General features: G+C 55.7%; 1 protein-coding gene across 1 annotated transcript in view; it reads right to left on the bottom strand.

The window, feature by feature from the left end:
- The window catches only part of DOCK2 (dedicator of cytokinesis 2), a 361,206-nt gene that overhangs the window by 3,548 nt on the left and 341,148 nt on the right, over positions 1 to 16,510 (bottom strand). The window contains exons 42-49 of the mRNA XM_014534868.1: positions 15,152 to 15,233; positions 13,584 to 13,668; positions 12,698 to 12,784; positions 7,598 to 7,774; positions 6,147 to 6,230; positions 2,959 to 3,096; positions 1,564 to 1,691; positions 601 to 775 (exon numbers count right to left, since the gene is read on the bottom strand). Coding sequence (XP_014390354.1) covers positions 601 to 775; positions 1,564 to 1,691; positions 2,959 to 3,096; positions 6,147 to 6,230; positions 7,598 to 7,774; positions 12,698 to 12,784; positions 13,584 to 13,668; positions 15,152 to 15,233 — 956 coding nt within the window. The remainder of the gene's footprint in view (positions 1 to 600; positions 776 to 1,563; positions 1,692 to 2,958; positions 3,097 to 6,146; positions 6,231 to 7,597; positions 7,775 to 12,697; positions 12,785 to 13,583; positions 13,669 to 15,151; positions 15,234 to 16,510) is intronic.

The following is a 16,510-nucleotide window of genomic DNA, read 5'->3' as shown; positions in this document are numbered from 1 at the left end:
AAAAACAATATGTAATTATATATGTGTTTTCCAATGGTCTTAGGCGACCCCTGTGAAAGGGTTGTTCGACCCCCAAAGGGGTCGCGACCCACAGGTTGAGAACCGCTGATTTAGACTATCATGTGAATGACTCCCCCTGGAACTGTGAAACACAGGAATCTTATTGCCACCTCCGCAGGCAGGAGCCACCTCTGGCTGGGCTCCTGCTGCCCTGGAGAAACCCAGCAGGGTCAGCGGTTAGAGCAGCCCGGGGCCTGGGGCCAGCTGGCAGGAGCGGTAGAAACACCTGGCCCAGCACGGGAGGGCCACTCTCCCTTCAGTGGGTGAAGCAAGCGCTTCTCCCGGCCTCACAGAGCCGCTTGGGATGGCAGAAAAGACACCCAGGCCAGAGCCCGGCGGCCTGGGTTCAAATCCCGGCTCACCTGTGTCTAGGCACCGGCCAGCGCTTCACCTCCCTGTCCTCAGATGCCGCCTGCGTAACACCCACCTCATGGCAAAAGTGAGGCTTGAGTGGGGCTGTGTCTGGGAGCCCCGGGGACTATGCCAGCGCACAGTAGGTTTGCTAAGGGTGGTGCTGAGGCAGCCTGCCTTGATGCTCACCCTCTTGAGGTCCGACTCAGCTGCTGCCTTCTCGTCGGCAAACACCACGCTGCTCCGCTTGGCCCGCTTCTTGGACCTGCGCAGCTTGACCTCGGGCAGCGTGCTCCCCGGCGGGGAGATGGGCTCCACCGGCTCCGCTTTCTGCACCCTGGGGGGTGGCAGTTCCAGGTCGAAGCTGAAGGGCGAGAGGGACAGCGTGGCCACTGCAGTTAGAGCCCCCGCGGGACCGCCTCGCAGGAACCCAGGCTGACTGGGCTGTCGCCACAGGCCGGGAGGGAGACGGCTGACCTGGCAGAGCTTGGGGAGCCACTGGCCTGAGTGGCAAACTTTCAAAATACAAAGCAAGTCTGGTGGTGAGAAGAGGAAATAGATGGAAGATAGGGGTCTGGATTCAAATTCAGCCACTGCCACGTTTTAGCTGAAGGACTTTGGGCAAATCACTCAACCTCTCTGAACCATTATTTCCTTTTCAGGAAACGGGGTGTTGGTGGTAACCTTGTGAGAGACGGCGATGGGGTCTGAGGACCCCTCAGCACACCCTTGGCCTGTGGAGAGCACTGGGTTCACAGTGTCTGTCATCAGAGTCGCTGAGTAGGGCCTGGTGAGCCTAAGGCCAGGACGGTGGAGGGGAGGGGCCTGGCAGAGGAATGGGGAGTGCAGGAGGGGGCCTCCGTGGTGGGGAGTTGGGAGACGATTCTGGACCCAGGCGGGCTCTGCGGGTTGCTCTGTGGGCTGTGGGCAGGCAGGTCCTGCAGGACCCTCAGGAACAGCCCCCTTGCCTCTTGGGCCTTGAATGCCCCTTGGATGGCGGCCGTAGGATGGCAGCCTCACAGGGTGGGGAAGGCTTTCGGAGGGAAGGGCAGGAAGGTGGAGGAAGGGCAGCGCTGGGGCAGGAGGAGGAGCGTGGTGGGGGCTGGGCCGGGGCCCAGGGGGCCCAGGGTGCCGTCTGGGGCAGGCACTGACCTCTCGGAGGTGGTCTTGCTGGGGGTGCTGCAGTCAGAGTTCATGGACGCCATGGAGATGATGGACATCTGCCGGTAGGAGCGCAGCATGGACCGGGGGCGGCCCACTCGCCTGTCCTCAAAGTCAGGCTGCGGGGGAGAACGGACGGTTAAAGCCTGGCCCACAGGTCACTGGGAGCTGGGGTACCTGCCCACCCCCCTGCTGCCCATCCTCCAGCTGGGTGGTGGGGGGGGTCTGGGGAGTAGAGCGGGGCGGAACAACTCCCTGGCTGGTGGGGCTGAGGGGCTGGCTGGATAAGGAATTGGCCAGGGCTCAGGGGAGGTGACTTTAAGTCCTTGCAATTTCCCCAGTGACAGGAGTGTCTTTGTTATATATGGTGGCCCTTCATGCTAATGAGAAGATTCTGGAAGGGGCCGGCCAGGCCAGAAATACTAAGGATGTGATGATAGGCCTGGGCTTTGAGCCATGTAAGCCCAGCTCAGAGTCCCTGGAGGGATCGGGGCAGGAGACGGATTCCAATCCTGTGACCAATGATTCACCCAGTCATGTCTGTGTAACGAAACGGCAATAAAAACTCAGGCCACTTGGGCTCAGGTGAGCTTTCCTGGAGGCCGCCTGCATCCAGGGGCCGGCAGCGTAGGCAGTGTGCTGGGGACCTCCCCAGACCTCACCCTATGGCTGGTCCTGATGTGGGAGGGGAGCCTGGTGGACGTCACCCTTGACCTGAGAAAGCTGACCCGCTCTGACAGCATCAGCACTGCCCTGACTCATGGAGCCACTCTGGCACCAGGAGACAGGAGACAGGAGACAGGAGACCCCTCGGCGCCCTCCGGTCACTCACTGCCCCTCTGGGCCTCAGTTTCCCATCTGGGTTGACGTTTGATGACCCCACTTCCTGGGGAAGAGGATGAAGGTGCTCCTGTGAGTACCAGGCCAACGGCCTCTTTAGTCCGTGGAGCTTATGAGTGGCCGGAAGCACTGGCTTTGGAGGCCAACGGAGCCAGGCGTGAATTCTGACCTGCACTCATGCGCTAGGCAGCCTCTGGCAAGTCACTACCACCCCTGACCCTCCAGAAGGGATACGGGGTTAAATCACTCCCGCCTCACAGACACACAGTGAGGACTACAGGACCTAGCACATGTCCCATGCTTAGATCAGACAAGGCACATAGTAGGTGCTTCATCTGTGTAGCTTTTATGACTAGCACAGTCCCTTCAGTTCCCAGGGCCCAGTTTGTAAGTGGTGTTTGTCTGGGGGTGACTTCTGAGGGGTCAAGTTCACAGGGAGGTTCCCCTGAATCCTCAGCTCAGGTATCGGGGCCCTCGGGTTCTTCTCCTCAGGTCCCATCCTCCTCCCCATCCCCACCTCTCCCCTCACCCCAGGGACCCCCGTACCATCTCTCGGACACCATACTCCTTCTCCACCTTCACTTTCAGGTTCTTGAAACACTCCTCCATCCGGTCGTGGAAGGGCCGCAGGTTCTCGGACACCCGCTTCTCGTGGATCTTAATCCCAGCTCCCAGGAAGGGGATCTGGAGAGGAGGGTGGCCAGTGAGCTGGGTGCCGGGCCTCAGCATGCGTCCAGGCACAGAGGGGCCGGAGGCCTCGCCCCGCTGAGAATATGCCCGGGGTGTTCCGGTCCCCGAGACCTTCTCACAGGGTCAGGGGCCCTGGGGAACAGAAAGCTGCAGCCTTGGACAGTGGACGGGGAGGGAGAGCGGCAGCGGCCGTGCCCAACAGGAGGGCTGGAGCACCCTCCCCCTCCAGGCGGGATGTTTGGAAAGTCTCAGGCGTGGCATCTGGGCTGGCGAGTGTGGGACCAGAGGAGAGGAAATCGTTGCTTTGACTCAACGCCTCGTCCAGGAGGTTCTGGGCGATGCCGATAGACAGGGGACTTAAAGAAGTGATGGAGGAGACGAGGGCGGAGATGGCGGGTGTGGGATGTGAGGGAGTTAAGTTCTGACTGATCAACAAAGGAGGGCGCTGGGTCCTGTCCGAGGGGTAGAGGTAAAGACAGCAGCCGGGCCACAGGGCCACTGTGAGGAGGAAGAGCAGAGAAAGTATCCTGGCCTCGGGGCAGCAGAATGAGGTGTGAAAAGGCAGAATACATGTTAATTTGGAGAAAAAAGGACACGTTTCCATGACTGGTGACTAAAGACATTTCTGCCTCTCTCTCTTGGACGTTTCCCCAAAACAGGGAGGCAAAGGGGAAACGAAACCTCAGTGAAGGTAGAGACCTGCCCCAGCGTGTCAGGGGAAGGATGGAGGACGGTTGCCGACCTGGAGCAGGGAGGGAGCTGTGGCCAGAAGGAGCCATCTGCCCTTGGGAAGCCAGGAGGGGCTCAGGGATTGGAGGCACCTGGTACCCCAGAAAAGCGAAGGGGCCGAGAGGCCGAGCACAGAGGTGGGGGGGGGGAGAGGCTGAGACAGGAGCAGTGAGAGCTGACAGTCTCTATCTCTAATTAGGAGGTAGAGGCCCGATTGGTCCAGCTGTGTTTCTGTGGCCCCGCACACAGGAGGGACTCAATGATATAAACGAAGAGTGACAGGAATGAATGGGCCAGGAGGAACTCCTTTGCTGTTGTGATAATGCAAAAGGGCTGCCTTCCCCCTGAGGGTAGGTGCCATGGTCAGGGTGCCTGGACTCTGGGTGGGAGGGACACGGCCCAGGGCAACCCCCTTTTCCTGGCTGAGTGGGTCTCTGTAACACAGTGATCAGGTGAGTGGGGGACCAGCTAGGGAGAGAGTGGCCACTAGGGGGCGCTGTCTGAAGAGGCCTAGCTAACAGCTTTTTTTTTTTTTTTTTCCCCCAGCTAAGGGCTTTTAGAAGCCATCTACTATATGCTTTCAAAGTCTCCTTTGTAGTGCCTCTCCATTAGCTAAAATTTCTTTCTGTGCTGTGAGTCTGAGCTCCCGGCTTTGGGTGGTGGACACAGCACTGAGAATCCATTACCAGGTGATAAATGGTGCCCAGTGGAGAGACCCCGGGCAGGGATATGGATTGAGGATGACCCCCACAACCAAACAGATTTGTGTGACATGTTAGCCCACTCTGGGGCACCCCAGAATCATCAGAGGAAGGAAACCAAATCAAAGCCTGGCCTTCCTGCTTCCCATGTTGCGTGAGGTGGGGGCGGGGGAGGAGAGAGGGGGAATATGGTTATGTGAGTGAAAAAGGCATGAGACCTCGGAAGGAAGGCTGGGGCCTTGGGGGTGTTGGGTTTCACAGGTGGCACAGGTAAGGATGGAGAGAAAATCCCAGACACACAAATGCATTCTGGGGAGCACGTCTGTGCAGCGCCTGGGTTCGCCCCTTTCCAAGCCTCACTTTGCATACGGCAGAGGCAGAGAAGGACCTGAATTAGGATCCTTATTTTAAGAAAAGAGGCTGCACCCAGTGCTCCGTGCTCCCTGATTTCCCTAGAGTAGCAAACACTCCCCTCCCCGCCACAATAGCTCCTTTTGTTTGCCTGGCAATGGGTAAGGAGGGAGGGAGGACTGGCAGCTGCAGCCGCTGCCCCTGCCCCTGGGCTTGCTGTCCTCCAGCTCCTGCCCTCAGAGCACAGCCCCCTCAACAGAGTACCTGGTGGTGGGTGGGTGGCCCCTGAGAGCAGAGGTGTTGTGGGGCAGGGCGTTTTTCCAGGAGAGAGAAAAAGAAGGGGAGCAGGTGGAGAGGAAGAAGAGAAAGGAGTAAGATGGGGGTGGAGAGGAGTAAGATGGGGGTGCAGAGAGAGGAGTAAGATGGGGTGCAGAGAGAGGAGTAATATGGGGTGCAGAGGAGTAAGATGGGGTGCAGAGAAAGGGGTAAGATGGGGGTGCAGAGAGAGGAGTAAGATGGGGTGCAGAGAGAGGAGTAAGATGGGGTGCAGAGGAGGTAAAAGATGGAGTGGGGAGGGACAGAAGGACAGAACCTCTGAGAGAGGGAGAGAGAGAGACAGAGACAGCGCACAGAAAGAGAGTCAGAGGAGGCAGAGTGGAGGCAGGTAGAGGTGCCGAGCGGAAGGGACATAGGGGAGGGGAGGGGACCGCAGGGCGGGCAGGGCAGTGGGAGGACGGGCCTTCCAAGTCCCCTGGCTGGGCTCTGGAGGGTAAGCAGCTTGTGCAGAATGAAGGCCCTTTGACCAAAAACCAAGCAAAGGCCTCAGTTATTCCCCAAACCTGATGTCCATCTGAGCATTATCTGCAACAGACTGGGTCAGCCTCAGGAGGGGGTGTGGGGCGGAGCCTCTTTTATCTGATTGCCATGTGCCGGCTGTGGGGGAAGGTGGCGGTGGGTGTGGGGGGCCTGCCTTTTATTTCAGTCCCGCTGGGAGAAGCTGCCCCTGAATTCAAGAGCCCATAAAGCAGTCTTAGCGACAGGCAGCACGACGTCCTCGCCCGGTCCCCGTGCAGCACCCCAGGGGTGCGGTGGCCCAAATCCAGGCTCCGAGGGGGCCTGCTCGGGTGAGTATAGCGTCAGAAGAAGGGCCGAAAGCCAGGGGACAGGAGGACACGTGCCGCCAGGCCGGGCAGCGGCTGGCTGAGGCCTGTATGGGAGGGGCTGGGAGGGCAGAGCAGGGCGCTCCCGTCAGCTCTGCTTTACCTGCCACGCGATCAGGTCCTTGAGGCGGCTCAGCTTGTCCTGGTCCTCGGGGTGGTCCCTGGTGTAGTCCTCCGTGAAGAAGGCCTGGGGGGACAGGTGGGAGTTTGGGGGGTTCTGTTCACTTGGTGTGGGCCCCCTGACCCATGTCCCAGGCCCCGAGAAAGGATTCCATGGGAGAGTGCCAGCAGCAAGGCCACAGTATTGATGGGGCAGAGACCTATAGTGACCGACACTATTTTCCCTTCTTGGAGGCTCAGGTCAGCACCCACTGGGAATGGGCCACAGACCCCAGGAGAGTGGTTCTCAAAGTGGGGTCCCTGGATCAGCAGCAGCAAATCACCCATCACCCGGGAACTTGTCAGAGATGCCAATTATTGGGCCCCACCCAGACCTACTGCATCAGAACCTGGGGGGGCGGGGGCACCCAGGTTAGTTACAAAGCTCTGCAAGGATCTGACTCACGTTTACGTTCGAGAGCAGTTCACCTCACCACCTCCCTCCTGGTGTGTGAACCTGGCACCCCCAGCACTCTCCGGGCTCGTGTCCTCCAGGTGTGCACACACATAGGCACACACAGCAGCCCTCCAGGCTGAGCGAAGGCATGCCAGTGGGGACTCTATGGGGGACTGAGGGTGGCTGGAAGGACTGTCAGGTTAGCAACTGGAATTGCTCTGAATGAAATTACTGTGTTGCATTCTTAGTCTCACATCAGTGAATGGCATGGAAAGATACTAGGGAGTTCACTGTGAGGTCTACTAGAAGGAGGAGGCCATTTCCCCCCAGTGTCTCCTACAATGTAAGGTGTGACAATCAAGTGAGGACTTTCCATTCTATTTCATTGCCAGGAAAAGCTATGTCCCACTCTTGAGAAGTTGGTATTCTTCCCCAGTGAATACTGTGACTCATATATCTGATGGCTTTTCCCTTTTTGCTCTGGACACCAGGAAGCTCAAAAAAAATTGGTGGCTCCCATGTGTGAGGATTTCTGGAGGGACCTTGGGCCTGGCTATCTAAGTTGTAATTCTCCTTTTGGAATTGACCTTCCATTCTGTCTGTATTGTCACAGATTCTGGGTTTCATTTCTTTCTCTTTTAGAAGATATTTGCAGTCACGGACTTGGATTCATGCTCCTCCACTTCAGTGGCCTGGCTTACGGTCACCTGGTCCTCCCAGAGCCCTTCCTTGGCTGAGGCGCCTGGATGTGACCAGTGGCCTAAGGGGCCCTGTGAGCCCTGCCCCTTCCGGCTGCAGCACAGTGCGGCACTGAGGGTGGGGAGGAGATGAGAGGGAGGCTGTGGAGCCTCTGGGAGGTGAATGGGTTCCCACCAGGCGGAGGGGTCCCTTTAGGGGCAAACGGCTAGAGTAAGATGAGCGACATGCAGCTGCATCTGCCCCCAGGCCACCAGCCACTGCTCTGACCCCCATGGGGGCCGGGACAGCAGAGCCCTCACCTTCTCGTACTTGGCGAACCCTCCCATGACGGCGGGGTCCACGATCCCGTTGAGCAGCATGGACAGCGGGTTAATGGGGAGGCTCTCATCACTCTGGTACTGGTTGATCATCATCAGGATCTTCTCATTGGCCGTGGACATGGTTTCGATGGCGTTCTCCAGGGGGCTGATGGTGGTCTGTTGCAAGTGAGATCAGCAGAAAGAGGGGGCCTTAGCAGGGCCTTTAAAAAAAGATATTGGCCTATGGGCCAGGAGGCCAGGGTTCTATTCCTGGTCAGGGCACATGCCAGGGTTGTGGGCTTGATCCCCAGTGTGGGGCGTGCAGGAGGCTGATCAATGATTCTCCCTCATCCCTGATGTTTCTATCTCTCTCTCCCGCTCCCTTCCTCTCTGAAATAAATAATAAAATGAAATAAATTAAAAAAACAAAAAAAGACAAAGAAAAACAGACACACTCGCTGGTAGGTATTGATTTCACTGGGGGCTGGAATTCAAATGAGGCGATGCTCCCCGAGGGGCCGCGGCGGCCCTGTAATTAGTGGCTCTGGGCTGTCTGCTGTCTGGGGAGAGACAGCGTCCTGTGTTGTGAGAAGGGATTTCCCTGGGGAGCTGAGGCAGACTCCAGGCCTTTGCTGGGGTTTCAGAGGCTGGATGTGCGCCAGGGAGGCCCTTCCTTCTTATTACCTGGGAGAACCACTCTGTAATCCAACCCATCTGGCATTGCTTGTGTACCTACTGTGTGTGACCTGTCAGCAGGCAGACCAGAGCAGCAGGAGGCCTGATGCCCCAGCTTGGCCCAGCGTCAGCCCTAAAACCGGTTGTTGTACGAGGGGTCTCTGTCACCAGGAGGATTCGGTTTAGTTGGGAAGATAACACTCATCGCCTCTCCAACACCCGTTAGAAAGCGATATAAACAAGACACCCGTCACATGCTAACTGCACAGTCAGGGATCTCAAGAGCACGGAATCTGGAGGGAAAAACTGAGCGAGGGGCTGCAAACCTTTCCATAAGAGACCCAGACATCTGCAAGCCAGACATTCTCTGTCGCAACCAGTCGACTTTGTTACTGTAGGAAAAGGCAGCTCCAGGCAACAGCAAAATTAATGCGCTGGTTGTTCCAATAAAACAACTCACAACAACAGGTGGCAGGTGGGGTCTCCCACAGGCCCCCGTGCGCTCGCCCTGGGCTACACTGGGTGCAGCCCTCAGCCCTGCTGGCTGTTTTCCAGCTGTGTGACCCTGAGGAAGTTTCCTAGCCTTTCTGAGCCTTAGTGGACTCATTCGTAAAACGAGGCTGATGAAACCTGCTCGGAGAATAGCTGGTAGCTACTGCTCCTCCTTCTCGTAGGCGCGAGGACAGAGAGCAGCAGTGGTCCTCACCAGGGAGACTCCCTGGCAGGGGCGGTGCCTCCCTGAGTCTGTAGCAAAGACTAGGGGAGGTAATATGACCCTCGACTCAGCAGAATTCTTCAAAAAATGTTGCTGTAGGTATTATGGCCATGGGGCATGTGGGAAGGGCAGATCCAACCTCTAGAGCCATCTGGGACATCTTTTTAAACCATTTCCTTAAATCTCGGTGAAATCCCAGCCTCCCACACCTTTCTTCATTTGTTGTCATTTTTAAAGATGGTGCTGTCTGCAGCAAGGCGGCCCTGGGACCAGGTTCTCTCACTGGCACTGCCTCTTTCTGTCACACACACACACACACACACACACACACACACACACACACACACGTGAGCTGGAGCAGGACGCTATGTGCCCGCTCAGCGAGGCTGCACCCCTGCAGGGGCTGTGGAAGCCCCGTCCAGACTGGGCTCCAGGGAAAATCTGTCACAACCATGCGGGGAGGGCCCAGCACTGCACCCTGATCTCACAATAGTCTGAGAGGCGAAGCCGTGAGGGAGAGTTATTAACCATGGGGAGTCCTGTTGATTGGCTTTCCGCTTTCTTTCTCAAGCGACTTTTGAATCTCCGCGCTTTTTTTTCAACCTCATTACAGCCTGGGGAGCCGGGAGGGTGACGGTGCCTCTGGCTTCTCACCCCCGACATCCGTGTGACTGAGTGTGCAGTGCTCAGAGCAGTGCCACTGCATGCAACCTTGCCCACCCTGCTGGAGGGGAGACTGAACTACCAGAGGGACACTCTTCGGAAACAGTTTTCGACCTGGGAGGTGGGAGCAGCCAAAGGACGAAGGGACATGAATTCCCTGTCATCGGGGTGTTTCCCATTCTTCAGAGGCGTGTCACCCACATCCCCTTCTTAAATCAGACCCTCTTAGGACCCCAGGCGCTGCACGAGACAGGCAACGCCATTGCATCCTACTTCTGCTCCTGATCACTCGGCAGCTCAAGTCCCACCTTTGGCCTCAAGTTTCCTCCCGTGTAGAATAGTGGGATGGACAAGAACCAGGATCTGCAGGCCAGGCTGGGCCTGGCGAGGTTCTTGCAGGTGGCATGTGAGGTCTAGTTGTAACACTGACTTCAGCTGGAGAGGGGCTGCCGCTGCATCACCAGCCCCTGCTGTTGGAATAGGGACTATCTCACCTATTGGCATTTTTCTCCTGGGCCATGAAGGTTTTTGAACTTGTAGCTCATGACTGAATGACCCCTGGGTGGCTTTCCGCTCTGACATTCCATAGGTTTTCAGTCTCCGTTTTACAGACGATGGAAACGAAGGCCCTGAGACACACTGTGTTTGTCCAAAAACATGCAGCTTGTTAACCGCCATGTTGCATTTGTGTTCCTGACCCCAGGTCAAGGCTTGCTGTGAAGGGGGCATGTTCGCGGGGCCGAGAGCAAGAAAGAACCCTCCGTAAGCAGAACCCACACTCGAATCCCATCAGAAAACACCTCTCTGTACAAACAGTCCTGTCGTCATGACGATTCACGGAAGAAACAGCCGACAAGACATCAATTCGGGGAACGCAAACGCCAATGCAGGGAAACGCACTCGCTCAGCGGGCAGGAAGCTGGCGTCTGAGACGTGCTGACATTCGGGCTCACTCAGCCGGGAGGCTGCTACAGATAAATCCACTCCGGTCAATGTTTTGGAAGTTTTCCTAAACCTTCTCATCAGAAGCCATCAGGATAAAAGGAGCGAAACAAAAATGTTGACCAATCCTTTCCTGACTCCTGAGTCCGTAAGACAAGGAACCCGGTTCAGACGTGACGGCGTCTGCATATTGATTGATGGGTATAGGTTTTCTTAACCAAGATTCTTGAGCAGCAGTTACGGGCCTGGGACTAGTCTTTGCATTGAGCAATATGGCAGGGAACAAAATAGACCAAAATCTGGCTTCCTGGAACTTATGTTAGTGTAGCACTTAGATCCTAATAGGGTATATTATATGTAATATTCCAGATATTAAAATCAACATGCAGCCACATTAGATGGTCTGTTAGGAGGCGGCAGGTGCTTTGAGGAGAAAGTCAGGGGGGAGGAGAATGGGGGTGCCACAGGGCTCCCTCCGTTGCCCACAGTCTCATGGGGTCACTGGAGGACAGGGGGCACCCTGTTGAGGGCCACTGGAGGAAAAGGCACAGCAGGGCCATGGGGTGGCAGCTACAGATTGGCAGAGAGTTTCACATTCTTCACTCCAGATACGGGATTAGTAACAGTATGTACTTCGCAGGGTTTTGTATTCGTGGGATAATGCGATAAAGCCTGACACAGGGCCTGGGCCACTCGTCAAGCTTCGCCTGTGTCAGTCTGCCCCACGAGGAAGAGCACGAATGGTTTCTACCTTTCCAGGGCTCTCCTTATTGCTGGGGCGGTATGGGACACGCGGAGGAAGGAGGAGAGAGTGAATCCAGCCCAGGAACCTGAGGTTGAGGTCAAACCCTGCCTTACTTGCTAACCTTGAACAAACCACTAACTCACTCATAACCTCAGTTTCTTCATCTGTAAAATGGGAGGAATGGTAGCATTTATCTCTCAGCGTTGTGGAGGGGTTAAATGAGCTCATGTGTGTCAACGGTTTAGCACATCCTCAATGAATGTTTGCTGATATCATCATCATTCTATTTCCCCCAAGGTCCAGGCTATGCCTGTGAAAAGGAGACCGGAGGGCCACTGGGCTGCTGGGGTTGGGTGGTCCTAATGCTGATCATACAAGTAGCTGGAAAATACCAATCAGATCACGTCCCTCCTCTGCTCACGGTTCCAGGTCATTCAGTAGGAAAGCCAAAGTCCTGGCGGTGGCCTGTAAAGTCCTACATGATCTGGTGTCCGCCTCCTCCTCCTCAGCCCTCTCTGGTGCGGACCCAGACACAAGCATGCACTGGCCCCAGGGCCTTTGCACTGCCGTTCCCTCTGCTGGAAAGTCCATGGGCCACTCCCTGACTCCCTCCAGGCTTTCTCTGGCCACCCGATTTAAATAGCAATCCCTCCATCATCTCTCTCTCCCATGTTTCTCCATAATGGCTATCACCACTTGACACAGAATATATTGACCTTGATGTTTTAGTCTGTCTCGTGCACTAAAATGTAAGCTTCGTGGCAAAGTCTTCAGGTCTTAGAACAGTGCCTGGCTTGTGTTAGGTACGCATCAAAAATTTGTTGAATGAATAAGACATCCTGAATATGTGTCTACATTTCAGGTTTCTTCACCACCACTCTGACCCCCTGTGAGAGCAAAAAGATTCTTAGATGAGGATGTGAAGACCCTAAAGTGTGTTGAGAAGTAAAATACATGCAATTTGCATAAGGGAGTTCAAAAATTAGCCTGGCTCCTATGGGATTTCTTCTCTGTGAGCCTCATTTTATCCAGCTGTAAAATGGGTTCATAGTGGGATTCTGCACATGCACCCTCAGGGGCTGCTGGAACAAGGAGGATATGAGGGGTGGTTGCGTGGAGAGAGTTCTAGGCCTCTAACCTCCCCCTGCATCCACCACAGGAGCTCCCCATTCACCAGCTTGCATTGCATCAGGTTTCATTTGTGAGGAAAGCCACCTGATGCTTAAGGAAGATCTGAAAGCAGCTAATTTGGATGCTGTCTCAGGTCCCTTCCTGCACTGGAATTTCAGGACTCCCACGGTGGCTTCAAACCAAAGCTCCTGGGGCTGGGAGAGGTGCACCCCAAGGCCCGGAGACTCACCTGGGACATGTGGACCACCTCAAACCAGCGCAGGATCCCCGGAAGCTTGTACGCGGTCACGAAGGAGGTTCTCTCGATCCACATGGACTGTGCCGGGGCAGGGGGTGACGAGGGAAGGAAAGCACCACTTAGGAAACCTGGGTACCATACCCGCTTTCCCGGATCCCTCCAGACCCGCAGGCTCCCCATCCACCCGAGTCCAGAACAAGTATTGCAAGACCCAGCAACACACTCTCACCTTCCCCTTAGGAATCCTTTCCCAGCGCGAAGTTTAAGTTTTCCCTGGATTTAGGCCCCATAAGTTTTAACTGGGGTTTCTGAAGGGTTTGAACCTTAAGGTAATATTGAGTGCATCCATCCATCCGCCTTTCCTGGGGGAGGGTCACCGTGTGCACTCAATTCTCAAAGGGGCAGCAACTCCCCAAATATGAAGAGTCACAGCAAGAGGCCAAGAGCTGGAGGAGCCCTGAGGCCGCCTCCTCATGCCGGGCCTCGGCCCTTGGGGACAGAAGGCAGGCCCCAGCTGGGGAAACACCCAGGGGACAGCCGGACTCACACCTCTGTGGCTTAAAATTGGTGTCTCCTGGAGGGTTTGGCTTCACTGCCCCTGCCGAGCCTGAGGACCCTCCCTTCCGGATACGCCCCAGTGCCCTGTGCTTGAAAGGCCATCTCACCAAGGCCCGGGGCCTATCTCAAAAGTGAAAAGACTAACAACCCCAATGGAAGGACCAGGGATGGTGTCGCTGCGTCGGTGGATGCTGCTGGCTTTACTTCCCTGGTTTTGGATCAAATCCCCTCCCATTCGGAGGTCGGCAGATGCATGCTCTGCTTGGCAAGGGGGCCCAGGGAATGGTGAGGGCTGCTGTGGGGGAGGGCAGGTACTCACGGCAAACTCGTTCTCGGGGTCGACCGTCCCCCTGCGCACTGGCCGGGAGTAGTGGAACCTTTGCACGTAGTTGGATTTGTAAAAGCTGCGAGACAGGAAGAGGCTGAGGCTCCCAGCAGCACGCCGGCTGCTGATGCAGAGCCTGCCCTGAGCCTGCCCAGTGCGGACCCTGACAGCAAGCATAGGCCTGGCAGAGTCCTGGCTGCGACGTTTAAAGCCAGGCTTTCCTGGCCAGGTGATTAGAGGGTAGGCTGGTGTTGCGCCTTCATGAGGACAGGGCAGCCCTTGGGGTACCCCAGGAGTTGGAATTCCTGCATGAATGCACACAGAGCCACCTGGGTCGTCATTTCCTGTGACTGCTGGGAGGACTGGACACACCTAGCCAATGTCCCAGGGGGATCTTCCAAGGATTTCTTTAGGGATCCCAGCCATCCCCCCAAATCACTTTTCCCGACTCTGTAGTGAGGTTCTGCCATCGGGGTCAGCAGGGCACAGTGCTAGCTGTATGGCTGTGGTCCCTGCCCATGGGCGCCTGACCGTGGGGGACAGGAGGCTGAGGTCCTGCTCAGCCGTGTGAAGGGCATGGGCCCTTCTTCCTACAAGCATCTGCTTCCCACTGGTCTAAAGCATGTGGGGTGCTATATTGGGCCCCTGGGTCTCAGGGGGTGAGCTGGACAGCTGGGAGGGGTGCAGCCTTGTGGCCCACAGGGTCAGCAGAGCACGTGACTCATGGCTCATCACTGACCTTGCCATCTAGCGTTGAACAGACTGACACCTGCCTTCATGGGACTCCCTGGGATGTCCCTTTCCATAATCTGAACATGCCCACTGTCAGCACACAACCCCAGCACGTGCTGAAAGATGGCCCCTTGGGAGAAAGTGCCCAGCTGAGCACGCCCTCCCTGGACCCCTCCTTCACACACACACACACACACACACACTCACACATACACTCACACATACACTCACACACACACTCACACACATATACACACACTCACACACACACACTCATCCACATACACAATTACACACACACGTTCACACACACACACTCACACAAACACTCACACATACACACACACACTCATCCACACACACAATTACACACACACGTTCACACACACACACACATATACACACACACTCACACACATACTCACACTCATATACACACACTCACACACACACTCACACACATATACACACACTCACACACACACTCACACATATACACTCACACTCACACATACACACACACTGTGGGATCCACCTGAGCAACAGGTTCTACGTCCAGTTCAGTGAATCTCATCACTGCTTACTGAGGCTCTGCCTCGAGGCGAACCACATCCTCATTCCTGTCATTCATCTCTGGCTTCAGCCTTTTCAGTGGCAGGGCCCAGATGGCTAATTGAGGGGCGTTGTGTGTTTCTCCTCCCAAGAGGAAGGGGAACAGGCTGGCTAAGACCAGGAAGGACCCAGAAGGGCCCTGGGGAGAAATCCCTGCCCCCAGCCCAGCTTGGGATTTCTTTCCCATTCCCGCCTTCCAGCGAGCTGCAGGGTCTTACTTTATAATCTGGTCAGGCACCGGCTTATTCTTGAACCTGGGGTGTTCATCCAAGACGGGCTGGACGGTGAAACACTGGATGTCTGGGGTCCCCGAGTTAAGGTTCACAACACGTCCCTGGCCAGAGGGACAGTTCCAAGCAGAGCGGGTCCCTCTGAGACCTTCCTTCCAGACCAGCCCTTCTGGGGCCCAGTTTTCATTGAAGGACCAACCTCGGGTTGCTGGCTGCCAACTAGGTCCTATTGACCAGTTCGCAGGCAGAGCTGCTGTCACTTGCAGCCCTGTCCCAGGGCTCCGCCCCTGCTGATGGTAGGTTAGTGGTGCTTAACCACCTTTTTCATTGCTGTATTATCATTAGCAATAACACCATCTAATGCATTTATGGCTCTTAATCAATTGCAGAGCACCTCTCCCCATGGTCTCCTTTCCTCCCTCCAATTCCCCAGAGCAGCGGTATTCATGTAATTGTCCCAATTCCTAGCTGAGGACATCAAGGTCAAAGAGGCTAGACAACTCGCGGACACTCACACACTTGTGAGAACAAAGCAGGGGTTTGTATTTTCATCTTTAATCCTAAACTCGGGCCCTTTGACTCGACTGCTACCCAGTGTGGCCCTTGGACCAGCAACGTCGGTATCACCTGAGAGCATGTTAGAAACAGTGACTCTCAGACCTGCTCAATCTGACTCCGATTTTTCCTAAGATCCTGATATGCATGCACACATTTGAGAAGCACAGCTTCAGAGCATGCAGATACATGCCGGTTTACACTCCAACTCTGAGAGTTTGAGAGTAGCTGCCTGCAACAGGATTGGAAGGCCATGAGCAGGCTCGGTGGGAAAGAGTTCCATGATTAATTAGTGATGCCTGCCATGGGCACAGATCTAAGGAGAGGCAAGATCTCTGTCATCCTCATTCTAGACCTTTATTCACTGTAAGCGAATGATATGCAAACTGGATGAACAAAGTCAGCTGTCACCAGCTGGGCCCACCCCTGCGCCCTGCTCCATGGCGTCTCCACCCATCTGTCCTCTTTGGCGATCCGAGTTCTCTCATTGCTCTGCTCTACCAGATGACTGCCATGACTCCGAAATCCCTCCTCCTGGGCCTGGCATTTCTGCCAACCAAGGGATCACAAACTCCTCGTGTTGGCATTCTCGTACGCCAATGTTAAATACGGAGTATTCAAATACTCCACTAGGCTCCCGACCCATTTCCCACCATTACCTCTGCGCGTCCAACAGATCCCACTACTGTTCCCTCTGCTTGGAAGGCTTCCCTACACCTCCAGCACCTCCACAAGCCTTTGGCTTGTCCTCAGCCAGGTCTCCTTCTCCACAGCTTGGGGGCCCCCTCAAGC

The sequence above is a fragment of the Myotis brandtii genome, unplaced genomic scaffold (genome assembly GCF_000412655.1).
Source record: "Myotis brandtii unplaced genomic scaffold, ASM41265v1 scaffold1338, whole genome shotgun sequence".
Classification (NCBI taxonomy): Eukaryota; Metazoa; Chordata; class Mammalia; order Chiroptera; family Vespertilionidae; genus Myotis; species Myotis brandtii.
Note: the sequence above shows the minus strand (reverse complement) of the source record. Positions and strands in the feature narration are given on the sequence as shown.